Genomic DNA, 15083 nt, shown 5'->3' with positions numbered 1-15083 from the left:
CGACGCCGGACGGACGAACTTCGGACTTCTGTTACGGGTGGGCCTCCGGATACCTCGGACCTTGGACTCTCGGCTTGGGCTCTGGTCGGGACTCGCCGCGTTCCTCCACCGTCTCGTCTGGATGCTGGACCGCCTCCTCCGTCTCCTCCGTGGGCCTGAGGGATACTTGAAGCAGAAATATCTGCCAGTGCGCAGAAGAGTTCCGTCACGACTGCAGAGGGTCAGGGGGCCGGCGTGGCTTCACCGACGCGTGGGGAAAGGGCAAGTCCCTGTTCGGGCGCCATTATGTGGTATATAAATAAATAATACCGGATCTAGGTTTGACTAGGCATAGTAATAACAGATAGCTCAATAAATAAGAGTCAAGATTCGAGGTAGTAGGAGTCTGCAGGTTTATTACAGCATAAAGGACAGGAACAGGACAACCTGCATAGGAATAGGATGGCAGGGCCCGGCAGCTGCCGGGGCTGGATCTGGGATGAGCGCGCTAGCATTTAATAACAATACACAAGCATATATAGTAAAACAGTTGCATTACAGTACATATGATAGGCGGAGCGGTGGGTGGAGCAAAGGGTGTGACGCGTAGCAGTCGCGAAAGATAAGGGTGAAAGTGGGTGTAACAGGGCGTATACATAGATATGTGATGCAAACGTAACAGAATATGTCATGAATGGGGCGGAAACATGGAGGGGGCTACCTAAGGAGCCGGGACCTCTAACCTGATGGTGCGCGCAAACTGGCAATGACGTATTACTAGGAGAAGCTGGGGGCTACGAACTCTGTGTTAGGAGCAGAGACTGAAGTCTGGAGAGTCAGGGCGACATGTACCTAAACAGTATCTAGTATCTGATGTTTAGAGAACATGTTGATAGAATCCAAAAGCTATCGGGGTAAAGGCTAACAGACTCTAAGACTGGAGCATGCATTATTCTACATGTAGTGCGTGATGAAGAATATTAAATGACCATAAATACAGTATTTCTCTTACATGGAGACGTAAAGGCTAGACAATGACTGAAACTATTGATGCGGTTCAGTAGCTTAGGAATGCAGAGAAGGAGGGCTGGACTGATAACTAGAATCATAACATACTCTTGGCAGACTCAGAGGCAGAGCCAGGCTGGGCCAGGCACTGCGAGGCAGGAAGTAAGTGAAGGGTCAGGGATACAGGTGGGGGCTGTATCGCTCCTCAGCGAAGCTCAGGAGACAGAAGCTGAATCTAGTGTCCGGGCCCTTTTGAGGCCTAGAAACGGGGACTTTATAATGAAATAACGTGCACACTGAGAAACGTGGCAACGTAGCTTTACATAGGCCTGATATTCGTAGTATTCACGAGAACTGGAAATAGACATACTAGAGATGGACACAACTGTAATTGCGTCATTAATCGAACATGGGGAATACATATGCATATTAATCATGCACAGATAACATATGATGGAGGACGCGTAGGGACACAGAACATGGCAAAATTTACTTTTCCACAGAGTGTGAGTGCAGAGTGAGTGTGAGTGCAGAGTGAGTGTGAGTGCAGAGTGAGTGTGAGTGCAGAGTGAGTGTGAGTACAGAGTGAGTGTGAGTACAGAGTGAGTGCAGTGTGTGTGAGTGCAGAGTGAGTGCAATGAGTGCAGTGACTGCAGAGTGACTGCAGAGTGAGTGTGAGTGCAGAGTGAGTGTGAGTGCAAAGTGAGTGTGACTGCAGAGTGAGTGTAACTGCAGAGTGAGTGTGAGTGCAGAGTGAGTGCAGTGAGTGTGAGTGCAGAGTGAGTGTGGGTGCAGAGGGAGTGTGACTGCAGTGTGAGTGCAGAGTGAGTGTGAGTGCAGAGTGAGTGCAGAGTGAGTGCAGAGTGAGTGTGAGTGCAGAGTGAGTGCAGAGTGCAGAGTGAGTGCAGAGTGAGTGCAGAGTGAGTGTGAGTGCAGAGTGAGTGTGAGTGCAGAGTGAGTGTGAGTGCAGAGTGAGTGCAGAGTGAGTGTGAGGGCAGAGTGAGTGCAGAGTGAGTGCAGAGTGAGTGTGAGTGCAGAGTGAGTGTGAGTACAGTGTGAGTGCAGAGTGAGTGTGAGTGCAGAGTGAGTGTGAGGGCAGAGTGAGTGTGACTGCAGAGTAAGTGTGACTGCAGTGTGTGTGCAGTGAGAGTGCAGAGTGGGTGTGAGTGCAGAGTGAGTGTGACTGCAGTGTGAGTGCAGAGTGAGTGTGACTGCAGTGTGAGTGCAGAGTGAGCGCAGATTGAGTGTGACTGCAGTGTGAGTGCAGAGTGAGTGTGACTGCAGAGTGAGTGTGACTGCAGTGTGAGTGCAGAGTGAGTGGAGTGAGTGAGTGCAGAGTGAGTGCAGAGTGAGTGCAGAGTGACTGCAGAGTGAATGTGAGTGCAGAGTGAGTGTGACTGCAGAGTGAGTGCAGTGAGTGTGAGTGCAGAGTGAGTGTGACTGCAGAGTGAGTGTGACTGCAGAGTGAGTGCAGTGTGTGAGTGCAGAGTGAGTGTGACTGCAGTGTGAGTGCAGAGTGAGTGTGAGTGCAGAGTGAGTGTGAGTGCAGAGTGAGTGCAGTGAGTGTGAGTGCAGAGTGAGTGTGACTGCAGTGTGAGTGCAGTGAGTGTGACTGCAGTGTGAGTGCAGAGTGAGCGCAGATTGAGTGTGACTGCAGTGTGAGTGCAGAGTGAGTGTGACTGCAGTGTGAGTGCAGAGTGAGTGCAGAGTGTGAGTGAGTGCAGAGTGAGTGTAAGTGCAGAGTGAGTGTGAGCGAAGAGTGTGTGAGTACAGAGTGAGTGCAGTGAGTGTGAGTGCAGAGTGAGTGCAGAGTGACTGCAGAGTGAGTTTGAGTGCGTGAGTGCAGAGTGTGAGTGCAAAGTGAGTGTGACTGCAGAGTGAGTGTGACTGCAGAGTGAGTGTGACTGCAGAGTGAGTGTGAGTGCAGAGTGAGTGTGACTAGAGTGAGTGTGAGTGCAGTGTGAGTGCAGAGTGAGTGCAGAGTGAGTGCAGAGTGAGTGCAGAGTGAGAGTGAGTGCAGAGTGAGAGTGACTGCAGAGTGTGAGTGCAGAGTGAGTGCAGTGAGTGTGAGTGCAGAGTGAGTGTGAGTGCAGAGTGAGTGTGAGTGCAGTGTGAGTGCAGAGTGAGTGTGAGTGCAGAGTGAGTGCAGTGTGTGTGAGTGCAGAGTGAGTACAATGAGTGCAGTGACTGCAGAGTGACTGCAGAGTGAGTGTGAGTGCAGAGTGAGTGTGAGTGCAAAGTGAGTGTGACTGCAGAGTGAGTGTAACTGCAGAGTGAGTGTGAGTGCAGAGTGAGTGCAGTGAGTGTGAGTGCAGAGTGAGTGTGGGTGCAGAGGGAGTGTGACTGCAGTGTGAGTGCAGTGAGTGTGAGTGCAGAGTGAGTGCAGAGTGAGTGCAGAGTGAGTGTGAGTGCAGAGTGAGTGCAGAGTGAGTGTGAGTGCAGAGTGAGTGTGAGTACAGAGTGAGTGTGAGTACAGAGTGAGTGTGAGTGCAGAGTTAGTGTGAGTACAGAGTGAGTGTGAGTACAGAGTGAGTGCAGAGTGAGTGCAGAGTGAGCGTGAGTACAGAGTGAGTGCAGTGAGTGTGAGTGCAGAGTGAGTGCAGTGAGTGCAGAGTGACTGCAGAGTGACTGCAGAGTGAGTGTGAGTGCGTGTGAGTGCAGAGTGTGACTGCAGAGTGAGTGTGACTGCAGAGTGAGTGTGACTGCAGAGTGAGTGTGACTGCAGAGTGAGTGTGACTGCAGAGTGAGTGTGAGTGCAGAGTGAGTGTGACTAGAGTGAGTGCAGTGAGTGTGAGTGCAGTGTGAGTGCAGAGTGAGTGCAGAGTGAGAGTGAGTGCAGAGTGAGAGTGACTGCAGAGTGTGAGTGCAGAGTGAGTGCAGAGTGTGGTGTGTGTGTGAGTGCAGAGTGTCTTGTGAGTGTGAGTGCAGAGTGAGTGTGAGTGCAGAGTCAGTGTGAGTGCAGAGTGAGTGTGAGTGCACAGTGCGAGTGCAAAGTGAGAGTGAGTGCAGAGTGAGTGTGACTGCAGTGTGAGTGCAGAGTGAGTGCAGAGTGTGGTGTGTGTGTGAGTGCAGAGTGTCTTGTGAGTGTGAGTGCAGAGTGAGTGTGAGTGCAGAGTGAGTGTGAGTGCAGAGTGCGAGTGCAAAGTGAGTGTGAGTGCAGAGTGAGTGTGAGTGCACAGTGAGTGTGAGTAAGACTGAGTGCACAGTGAGTGTGAGTGCAGAGTGAGTGCACAGTGAGTGTGAGTGCAGAGTGAGTGTGACTGCAGTGTGAGTGCAGAGTGAGTGTGAGTGCAGAGTCAGTGCAGTGAGTGTGAGTGCAGAGTGAGTGTGACTGCAGTGTGAGTGCAGTGAGTGTGACTGCAGTGTGAGTGCAGAGTGAGCGCAGATTGAGTGTGACTGCAGTGTGAGTGCAGAGTTAGTGTGACTGCAGTGTGAGTGCAGAGTGAGTGCAGAGTGAGTGAGTGCAGAGTGAGTGTGAGTGCAGAGTGTGAGTGCAGAGTGTGAGTGAGTGCAGAGTGAGTGTAAGTGCAGAGTGAGTGTGAGTGAAGAGTGTGGGAGTACAGAGTGAGTGTGAGTGCAGAGTGAGTGCAGAGTGAGTGCAGTGAGTGTGAGTGCAGAGTGAGTGTAGAGTGAGTATGAGTGCAGAGTGAGTGCAGAGTGAGTGTGAGTGCAGAGTGAGTGCAGAGTGAGTGTGAGTGCAGAGTGAGTGTGAGTACAGAGTGAGTGTGAGTACAGAGTGAGTGCAGTGAGTGTGAGTGCAGAGTGAGTGCAATGAGTGCAGTGACTGCAGAGTGACTGCAGAGTGAGTGTGAGTGCAGAGTGAGTGAGTGCAAAGTGAGTGTGACTGCAGAGTGAGTGTGAGTGCAGAGTGAGTGCAGTGAGTGTGAGTGCAGAGTGAGTGTGAGTGCAGAGTGAGTGTGACTGCAGAGTGAGTGTGACTGCAGTGTGAGTGCAGAGTGAGTGTGACTGCAGTGTGAGTGCAGAGTGAGTGTGAGTGCAGTGTGAGTGCAGAGTGTCTTGTGAGTGTGAGTGCAGAGTGAGTGTGAGTGCAGAGTCAGTGTGAGTGCAGAGTGAGTGTGAGTGCACAGTGCGAGTGCAAAGTGAGAGTGAGTGCAGAGTGAGTGTGACTGCAGTGTGAGTGCAGAGTGTGAGTGCAGAGTGAGTGCAGAGTGTGGTGTGTGTGTGAGTGCAGAGTGTCTTGTGAGTGTGAGTGCAGAGTGAGTGTGAGTGCAGAGTGAGTGTGAGTGCAGAGTGCGAGTGCAAAGTGAGTGTGAGTGCAGAGTGAGTGTGAGTGCACAGTGAGTGTGAGTAAGACTGAGTGCACAGTGAGTGTGAGTGCAGAGTGAGTGCACAGTGAGTGTGAGTGCAGAGTGAGTGTGACTGCAGTGTGAGTGCAGAGTGAGTGTGAGTGCAGAGTCAGTGCAGTGAGTGTGAGTGCAGAGTGAGTGTGACTGCAGTGTGAGTGCAGTGAGTGTGACTGCAGTGTGAGTGCAGAGTGAGCGCAGATTGAGTGTGACTGCAGTGTGAGTGCAGAGTGAGTGTGACTGCAGTGTGAGTGCAGAGTGAGTGCAGAGTGAGTGAGTGCAGAGTGAGTGTGAGTGCAGAGTGTGAGTGCAGAGTGTGAGTGAGTGCAGAGTGAGTGTAAGTGCAGAGTGAGTGTGAGTGAAGAGTGTGTGAGTACAGAGTGAGTGTGAGTGCAGAGTGAGTGCAGAGTGAGTGCAGTGAGTGTGAGTGCAGAGTGAGTGTAGAGTGAGTATGAGTGCAGAGTGAGTGCAGAGTGAGTGTGAGTGCAGAGTGAGTGCAGAGTGAGTGTGAGTGCAGAGTGAGTGCAGAGTGAGTGTGAGTGCAGAGTGAGTGCAGAGTGAGTGTGAGTGCAGAGTGAGTGTGAGTACAGAGTGAGTGTGAGTACAGAGTGAGTGCAGTGAGTGTGAGTGCAGAGTGAGTGCAATGAGTGCAGTGACTGCAGAGTGACTGCAGAGTGAGTGTGAGTGCAGAGTGAGTGAGTGCAAAGTGAGTGTGACTGCAGAGTGAGTGTGAGTGCAGAGTGAGTGCAGTGAGTGTGAGTGCAGAGTGAGTGTGAGTGCAGAGTGAGTGTGACTGCAGAGTGAGTGTGACTGCAGTGTGAGTGCAGAGTGAGTGTGACTGCAGTGTGAGTGCAGAGTGAGTGTGAGTGCAGAGTGAGTGCAGAGTGTGAGTGCAGAGTGTGAGTGCAGAGTGTGGTGTGTGTGTGAGTGCAGAGTGTCTTGTGAGTGTGAGTGCAGTGTGAGTGCAGAGTGAGTGTGAGTGCAGAGTGAGTGTGAGTGCAGAGTGAGTGCAGAGTGAGTGTGACTGCAGTGTGAGTGCAGAGTGAGTGCAGTGTGAGTGCAGAGTGGGTGTGAGTGCAGAGTGGGTGTGAGTGCAGAGTGGGTGTGAGTACAGAGTGAGTGTGAGTACAGAGTGAGTGTGAGTACAGAGTGAGTGTAACTGCAGAGTGAGTGTGAGTGCAGAGTGAGTGCAGTGAGTGTGAGTGCAGAGTCAGTGTGAGTGCAGAGTGAGTGTGACTGCAGTGTGAGTGCAGAGTGAGTGTGAGTGCAGAGTGAGTGCAGAGTGAGTGTGAGTGCAGAGTGAGTGCAGAGTGAGTGTGAGTGCAGAGTGGGTGTGAGTGCAGAGTGGGTGTGAGTGCAGAGTGGGTGTGAGTACAGAGTGAGTGTGAGTGCAGAGTGAGTGTGAGTGCAGAGTGAGTGTGAGTGCAGAGTGAGCGTGAGTACAGAGTGAGTGCAGTGAGTGTGAGTGCAGAGTGAGTGCAGTGAGTGCAGAGTGACTGCAGAGTGAATGCAGCGTGAGTGTGAGTGCGTGTGAGTGCAGAGTGTGAGTGCAAAGTGAGTGTGACTACAGAGTGAGTGTGACTGCAGAGTGAGTGACTGCAGAGTGAGTGTGAGTGCAGAGTGAGTGTGACTAGAGTGAGTGCAATGAGTGTGAGTGCAGTGTGAGTGCAGAGTGAGTGCAGAGTGAGTGAGTGCAGAGTGAGTGCAGAGTGAGTGCAGAGTGAGTGCAGAGTGAGTGCAGAGTGAGAGTGAGTGCAGAGTGAGTGTGACTGTAGTGTGAGTGCAGAGTGTGAGTGCAGAGAGTGAGTGCAGAGAGTGAGTGCAGAGTGAGTGCAGAGTGTGGTGTGTGTGTGAGTGCAGAGTGTCTTGTGAGTGAGTGTGAGTGCAGAGTGAGTGTGAGTGCAGAGTGAGTGTGAGTGCAGAGTGAGTGTGAGTGCAGAGTGTGAGTGAGTGCAGAGTGTGAGTGCAAAGTGAGTGTGAGTGCAGAGTGAGTGTGCAGAGTGAGTGTGAGTGCACAGTGAGTGTGAGTGTGAGTGCACAGTGAGTGTGAGTTAGACTGAGTGCACAGTGAGTGTGAGTGCAGAGTGAGTGCACAGTGAGTGTGAGTGCAGAGTGAGTGCACAGTGAGTGTGAGTGCAGAGTGAGTGCGAGTGCAGTGAGTGCGAGTGCAGAGTGAGTGCGAGTGCAGAGTGAGTGTAGAGTGCAGAGTGAGTGTAGAGTGCAGAGTCAGAGTAGAGTGCAGAGTGAGTGTAGAGTGCAGAGTGAGAGTGACTGCAGAGTGACTGCAGAGTGATAGTGACTGCAGAGTGAGAGTGACTGCAGAGTGATTGCAGAGTGAGAGTGAGTGCAGAGTGAGTGTGACTGCAGAGTGAGTGCAGAGTGAGTACAGAGTGAGTGTGAGTGCAGAGTGAGTGTGAGTGCAGAGTGAGTGTGAGTGCAGAGTGAGTGTGAGTACAGAGTGAGTGCAGAGTGAGTGCAGAGTGAGCGTGAGTACAGAGTGAGTGCAGTGAGTGTGAGTGCAGAGTGAGTGCAGTGAGTGCAGAGTGACTGCAGAGTGAGTGTGAGTGCGTGTGAGTGCAGAGTGTGAGTGCAGAGTGAGTGTGACTGCAGAGTGAGTGTGACTGCAGAGTGAGTGTGAGTGCAGAGTGAGTGTGACTAGAGTGAGTGCAGTGAGTGTGAGTGCAGTGTGAGTGCAGAGTGAGTGCAGAGTGAGTGCAGAGTGAGTGCAGAGTGAGAGTGAGTGCAGAGTGAGAGTGACTGCAGAGTGTGAGTGCAGAGTGAGTGCAGAGTGTGGTGTGTGTGTGAGTGCAGAGTGTCTTGTGAGTGTGAGTGCAGAGTAAGTGTGAGTGCAGAGTGAGTGTGAGTGCAGAGTGAGTGCAGAGTGCGAGTGCAAAGTGAGAGTGAGTGCAGAGTGAGTGTGACTGCAGTGTGAGTGCAGAGTGTGAGTGCAGAGTGAGTGCAGAGTGTGGTGTGTGTGAGTGCAGAGTGTCTTGTGAGTGAGTGTGAGTGCAGAGTGAGTGTGAGTGCAGAGTGAGTGTGAGTGCAGAGTGCGAGTGCAAAGTGAGTGTGAGTGCAGAGTGAGTGTGAGTGCACAGTGAGTGTGAGTAAGACTGAGTGCACAGTGAGTGTGAGTGCAGAGTGAGTGCACAGTGAGTGTGAGTGCAGAGTGAGTGTGACTGCAGTGTGAGTGCAGAGTGAGTGTGAGTGCAGAGTGAGTGTGAGTGCAGAGTCAGTGCAGTGAGTGTGAGTGCAGAGTGAGTGTGACTGCAGTGTGAGTGCAGTGAGTGAGACTGCAGTGTGAGTGCAGAGTGAGCGCAGATTGAGTGTGACTGCAGTGTGAGTGCAGAGTGAGTGTGACTGCAGTGTGAGTGCAGAGTGAGTGCAGAGTGAGTGAGTGCAGAGTGAGTGTGAGTGCAGAGTGTGAGTGAGTGCAGAGTGAGTGTAAGTGCAGAGTGAGTGTAAGTGCAGAGTGAGTGTGAGTGAAGAGTGTGTGAGTACAGAGTGAGTGTGAGTGCAGAGTGAGTGCAGAGTGAGTGCAGTGAGTGTGAGTGTAGAGTGAGTGTGAGTGCAGAGTGAGTATGAGTGCAGAGTGAGTGCAGAGTGAGTGTGAGTGCAGAGTGAGTGCAGAGTGAGTGTGAGTGCAGAGTGAGTGTGAGTACAGAGTGAGTGTGAGTACAGAGTGAGTGCAGTGAGTGTGAGTGCAGAGTGAGTGTGAGTGCAGAGTGAGTGTGACTGCAGTGTGAGTGCGAGTGCAGAGTGAGTGCAGAGTGAGTGCAGAGTGAGTGTGAGTGCAGTGTGAGTGCAGAGTGAGTGTGAGTGCAGAGTGAGTGCAGAGTAAGTGTGAGTGCAGAGTGGGTGTGAGTGCAGAGTGGGTGTGAGTACAGAGTGAGTGTGAGTACAGAGTGAGTGTAACTGCAGAGTGAGTGTGAGTGCAGAGTGAGTGCAGTGAGTGTGAGTGCAGAGTGAGTGTGAGTGCAGAGTGAGTGTGAGTGCAGAGTGAGTGTGACTGCAGTGTGAGTGCAGAGTGAGTGTGAGTGCAGAGTGAGTGTGAGTGCAGAGTGGGTGTGAGTGCAGAGTGGGTGTGAGTGCAGAGTGGGTGTGAGTACAGAGTGAGTGTGAGTGCAGAGTGAGTGTGAGTGCAGTGTGAGTGCAGTGTGAGTGCAGAGTGAGCGTGAGTACAGAGTGAGTGCAGTGAGTGTGAGTGCAGAGTGAGTGCAGTGAGTGCAGAGTGACTGCAGAGTGACTGCAGAGTGAGTGTGAGTGCGTGTGAGTGCAGAGTGTGAGTGCAAAGTGAGTGTGACTGCAGAGTGAGTGTGACTGCAGAGTGAGTGTGACTGCAGAGTGAGTGTGAGTGCAGAGTGAGTGCAGAGTGAGTGTGACTAGAGTGAGTGCAGTGAGTGTGAGTGCAGTGTGAGTGCAGTGTGAGTGCAGAGTGAGTGCAGAGTGAGTGCAGAGTGAGTGTGACTGTAGTGTGAGTGCAGAGTGAGTGCAGAGTGTGAGTGCAGAGTGAGTGCAGAGTGTGGTGTGTGTGAGTGCAGAGTGTCTTGTGAGTGAGTGTGAGTGCAGAGTGAGTGTGAGTGCAGAGTGAGTGTGAGTGCAGAGTGAGTGTGAGTGCAGAGTGCGAGTGCAAAGTGAGTGTGAGTGCACAGTGAGTGTGCAGAGTGAGTGTGAGTGCAGAGTGAGTGTGAGTGTGAGTGCACAGTGAGTGTGAGTTAGACTGAGTGCACAGTGAGTGTGAGTGCAGAGTGAGTGCACAGTGAGTGTGAGTGCAGAGTGAGTGCACAGTGAGTGTGAGTGCAGAGTGAGTGCACAGTGAGTGTGAGTGCAGAGTGAGTGCGAGTGCAGTGAGTGCGAGTGCAGAGTGAGTGCAGAGTGAGTGCGAGTGCAGAGTGAGTGTAGAGTGCAGAGTCAGAGTGAGTGCAGAGTGAGTAGAGTGCAGAGTGAGAGTGACTGCAGAGTGAGTGTAGAGTACAGAGTGAGAGTGACTGCAGAGTGATAGTGACTGCAGAGTGAGAGTGACTGCAGAGTGATTGCAGAGTGAGAGTGACTGCAGAGTGATTGCAGAGTGAGAGTGACTCAGCAGTGTGAGTGTTCCAGAGAGAGCAGGGTATGCTTGTGCGCTTACACGGTGCACTGACACACAGGTGTCTTGGGAGCTTCATTGAGGCAGCCAGCCCTCTCTGAGGGGAGCAGAAAGGAGGGGACGCCCCAACCAATCAAGCGCAACTACTCACAACCTACTGTACGATTACAACACAGGCCAAAGGGCAGAGGTAGGTCTTTTCACATTACGTAGGGTGAGCAGTGTGTGAGTGTGCAGGGTGAGCAGTGTGTGAGTATGCCGGGTTAGCAGTGTGTGAGCATGCAGGGTGAACATTGTGTGAGCGTGTAGGTGAGCAGTGTGTGAGTGTGTAGGGTGAGCAGTGTGCGAGTGTGCAGGGTGAGCAGTGTGTGAGTGTGCAGGGTGAGCAGTGTCTGAGTGTGCAGGGTGAGCAGTGTGTGAGTGTGCAGGGTGAGCAGTGTGAGTGTGCAGGGTGAGCAGTGTGAGAGTGTGCAGGGTGAGCAGTGTGTGTGTAGGGTGAGCAGTGTCTGAGTGTGCAGGGTGAACAGTGTGTGAGGGTGCAGGGTGAACAGTGTGTGAGTGTGCAGGGTGAACAGTGTGTGAGTGTGCAGGGTGAACAGTGTGTGAGTGTGCAGGGTGAACAGTGTGTGAGTGTGCAGGGTGAGCAGTGTGTGTGTGTGGGTGTGTGTGCGCAGGGTGAACATTGTGTGAGTGTGTAGGGTGAGCAGTGTGTGAGTGTGTAGGCTCAGTGTGTGACTGTGCAGGGTACGAACACTCGAACTAAGTCCACCACACACATAAGACCACACACATAAGACCACACACATAAAACCACACACACAAAACCACACACACACCACTCACACACACACACCACACACACGACTCTCAGCACCACACTCTCACCACCACACTCTCACCACCACACATTCACCACCACACACTCACTACCACACACTCACTACCACACACTCACCACCACACACACCACCACCAGTGGCGTAACGATATTTGAGGGGGCCCCCCTGCAAGGTACATGGAGGGGCCCCCTACAGACTCTATCAGGAGCTCCCCAGCCGAAGTGCAGCGCTGAGGGGGCTCCCTGGAGCTTGTGGGCCCCCCCGCACTGCAGGGGATGCGGGGGCCTGTGTTACGCCCCTGACCACCACCACACACGCAACCACACACACAACCACCAGCCATCGGTGCACACTTTCACCGAGCACAAACACCACCAGCCGTCAGTGCAGGCTTCCACCAGGCACACAACACCAGACCTTAGTGCACGCTTTCACCAAACACACACACACCACCAGCCATCAGTGCACACTCTCACCAGGCACCCACAACACCAGCCGTCAGTGCATGCTTTCACCAGGCGCACACACCACCAGCCAACAGTGGACGCTTTCACCAGGCACACACATCACCAGCCGTCTGTGCACGCTTTTACCAGGCACACACACCACCAGCCGTCTGTGCACGCTTTTCCCCGGCACACACACCACCAGCCGTCTGTGCAAGCTTCCACCAGGAACACACACCTCCAGCCGGCAGTGCACGCTTCCACCAAGCACACACACCACCAGCCATCAGTGCACAATTTCTACAGGCACACAAACCACCAGTCATCAGTGCACACATCAATTGTTAACGCATCCACAATTAACCAGACTCTATCAGGAGCTCCCCAGCCGAAGTGCAGCGCTGAGGGGGCTCCCTGGAGCTTGTGGACCCCCCGCACTGCAGGGGATGCGGGGGCCTGTGTTACGCCCCTGACCACCACCACACACGCAACCACACACACAACAACCAGCCATCGGTTCACACTTTCACCGAGCACAAACACCACCAGCCGTCAGTGCAGGCTTCCACCAGACACACAACACCAGACGTTAGTGCACGCTTTCACCAAACACATACACACACCACCAGCCATCAGTGCACACTCTCACCAGGCACCCACAACACCAGCCGTCAGTGCATGCTTTCACCAGGCGCACACACCACCAGCCGTCAGTGCACGCTTTCACCAGGCACACACATCACCAGCCGTCTGTGCACGCTTTTACCAGGCACACACACCACCAGCCATCTGTGCAAGCTTCCACCAGGAACACACACCTCCAGCCGGCAGTGCACACTTCCACCAAGCACACACACCACCAGCCATCAGTGCACAATTTCTACAGGCACACAAACCACCAGCCATCAGTGCACACATCAATTGTTAACACATCCACAATTAACTATTGTAGCAATCGCAGTATGGTGCACTATACTTTTAAACATATTCATCTAAAGCGCAGCATGCCACCATTGCTACAATTCCAATCCAACCCACATAATTCCACTACACACCACATGCATACACTCCATAACACATGGCTAAAAGACATTGCCATTTACAATGCTATTAGCTCTCACTCAAATAAATCAGAGACCTATTGCATTTCCAATGCTGGTTTTGTGTGGTTTTGAATGTAACGCCTGCAGCTGATCTTGCCTGTACTGCAGGAATTTGCTGTGAATAAAAACTTCACCCGATAGGAAGGTTCTAGAATTTCTTCCGTTGTGAAACCGGCAGGAGGGAATAAGCATTGTGCTGGATAAGGAAGTGATGCATTTTTCAGGCAAGTATTATATTTGTTTGTTTTTAGGCATATTTAGGTAAGCATATTTCTGTCACTGGTTTGGTCTCGTAGAGCCGTCAAAGTGCAGGTGTTCTTTATGTACAGTTCTGGGCTGTTCACCCATTGGGGTCTTGCTAGTCAATAACATGCCATGGCTATGGATAGCAAGAAAGATCTTGTAGATATTTTTTAATTGTTTGCAAAGCGTGTTTGACATTTACGCTGCCTCAGGGCTCTGGTTTTGTGGTGTGTATTTCACGTGATAAACATTTACCATGAAACAAATCTTCTAGATGGCAAACTGACATTTTATTTTCAAATGTTTGCAGCATGATATGTTACTCACCTGAACTATTAGAACTTTCACCTCTTGCACAGTCTTGGGTATCAATTGGATAGGTCGCCCCGTCTTCATCAATACCAATCGATGCAACAGCTAATACATCTCCAGATCCTGATATAAAAAGAAATATAGTATGTATTTTTTTTTAAATCTTTAAATCTACACAAATTAATCAGCTAATATTAGTTCATGCATGTAAGATCACAAAAAAAAAAAAAAGAAAATGAGAAAGCACTATCCATAACTAAACAATATTAAAATAAAAATAGTGGGTGCAGTTTAACTGGTGTGTTCTTTTATATTGCTCATTTTGTTCTTAAGCCCTCTCTCTACATATATAACATAACTATTGAGGTTTCCCTGTCACTTACGTTCAGTTTTCCCATTCTTAGGCCTGATGAACTGCCACTTTTAGCTATGAAAAACTTTTCTGTTGACCATTAAATAAGAATTTCTAATTTCACACAAACTAGGGTCTCCACCAATCTGACAACCGCTTATGCAATATGAGAAACCACTGTTCAGAATGTAAAAGTATTGGACAGTTTGGTCAACATGTTTAACATGGAACTAGTGGGGACCGAAAAAAAATGTGGAAACTTTTATATCCCAAGAAATAAAACAGGGAGGAGGGTGGAGTTGTTTATGACCTTGATGAAGATCCCTATGATGTACAACCAGGACTACAAGTAAATAACATTTTCTACTGCATCATAGGATCTAAAAGTTAATAGCAAGCTAACAACCAGTAGTAATATTATATTTCTTGGGAATAAGGAATAGAATTTTTAACTGGCATTAGAGTTAGGTGGAACTCTGAATGAAGAGTTACCAAAATGATTTTTCAGAGTAGCTTACCCAACATTAGAATACATTTTTGTATTTGAGTGACAGTAGAGACTGACTTGCAATTGTCTGACTGAACAATGTTTTTTACACAGTCTTGGTACCCACTTTCCTTCTACTAGAATGGGCTATGTGTATTGCTGGCAGGGGGTTTATTCGCCAGTTCATTACACTGCAAGATGCAGGATACAATCTAATGAAAAATGGATTGTTTTGAAGTGCCTAGAGTGTGGCAAATATGAGTGTAGTTGATAAAAGTTTAAGGAAAGCTCACAGAAAACTTATAGAATAATGCTTTGTTTAACGTACATTTTGATACCACTCTAGGGAGGAAAGAAGGATGACTGTCATTTATACCCTATTTGCACAGAACACTATACAGAGTTCAACATCCAAAAGTGTTTGAATATCACTAATCATTCAAGCTAAAGTAAAACCCACTTACTGGCGGACGTCCGAGACAGATGCTACAATTAACCTGGAGAATACTTTCAAAAGACAGACCTAGTAATTCTGGCTGACCTATATTGACTTCCCAGGGAGGACAAGGTGCCCTTACAGAGGAGAGACGTTCTTCACAAATTCCGTACTGTGAATAGGCAAAATTAATATAATATGAACCAATAGGAAGAATGAGTTGAAGGAAATTTCTGTTAAGCTGTCCATAAAAGACTGGGAAAGATTCCGATGACCATACTGTCTGAAGTCAAAACCCATGTTTGCAAATTTAAGGATATCTGAACCTGGATTCTGGTGAGGAGGTTTGGTCTGAACTGCAATTTCTAAAGTGGGTTAACGGACCCATGAAGCAGCTCCAGATACCACTGCTGCCTTGACTACCACTCTGGAACAATGATGACCAACGGAGCCTGACAATTTCTGAGCTTCAAGATGAATGTTGGTATTAA

General features: G+C 50.4%; 1 protein-coding gene across 2 annotated transcripts in view; it reads right to left on the bottom strand.

The window, feature by feature from the left end:
- LOC144823539 (uncharacterized) overlaps positions 1-15083 on the bottom strand; it is a 290832-nt gene that overhangs the window by 136100 nt on the left and 139649 nt on the right. For both annotated transcript variants that reach the window (XM_078682142.1, XM_078682141.1), the window contains exon 5: positions 13333-13440. In XM_078682142.1, coding sequence (XP_078538268.1) covers positions 13333-13440 — 108 coding nt within the window. The remainder of the gene's footprint in view (positions 1-13332; positions 13441-15083) is intronic.

This window comes from Lissotriton helveticus, chromosome 3_1, assembly GCF_964261635.1.
Source record: "Lissotriton helveticus chromosome 3_1, aLisHel1.1, whole genome shotgun sequence".
In the NCBI taxonomy this organism is placed as follows: domain Eukaryota; kingdom Metazoa; phylum Chordata; class Amphibia; order Caudata; family Salamandridae; genus Lissotriton; species Lissotriton helveticus.
The sequence above is the reverse complement of the archived record's forward strand: the minus strand, read 5'-3'. Positions and strand labels throughout refer to the sequence as shown.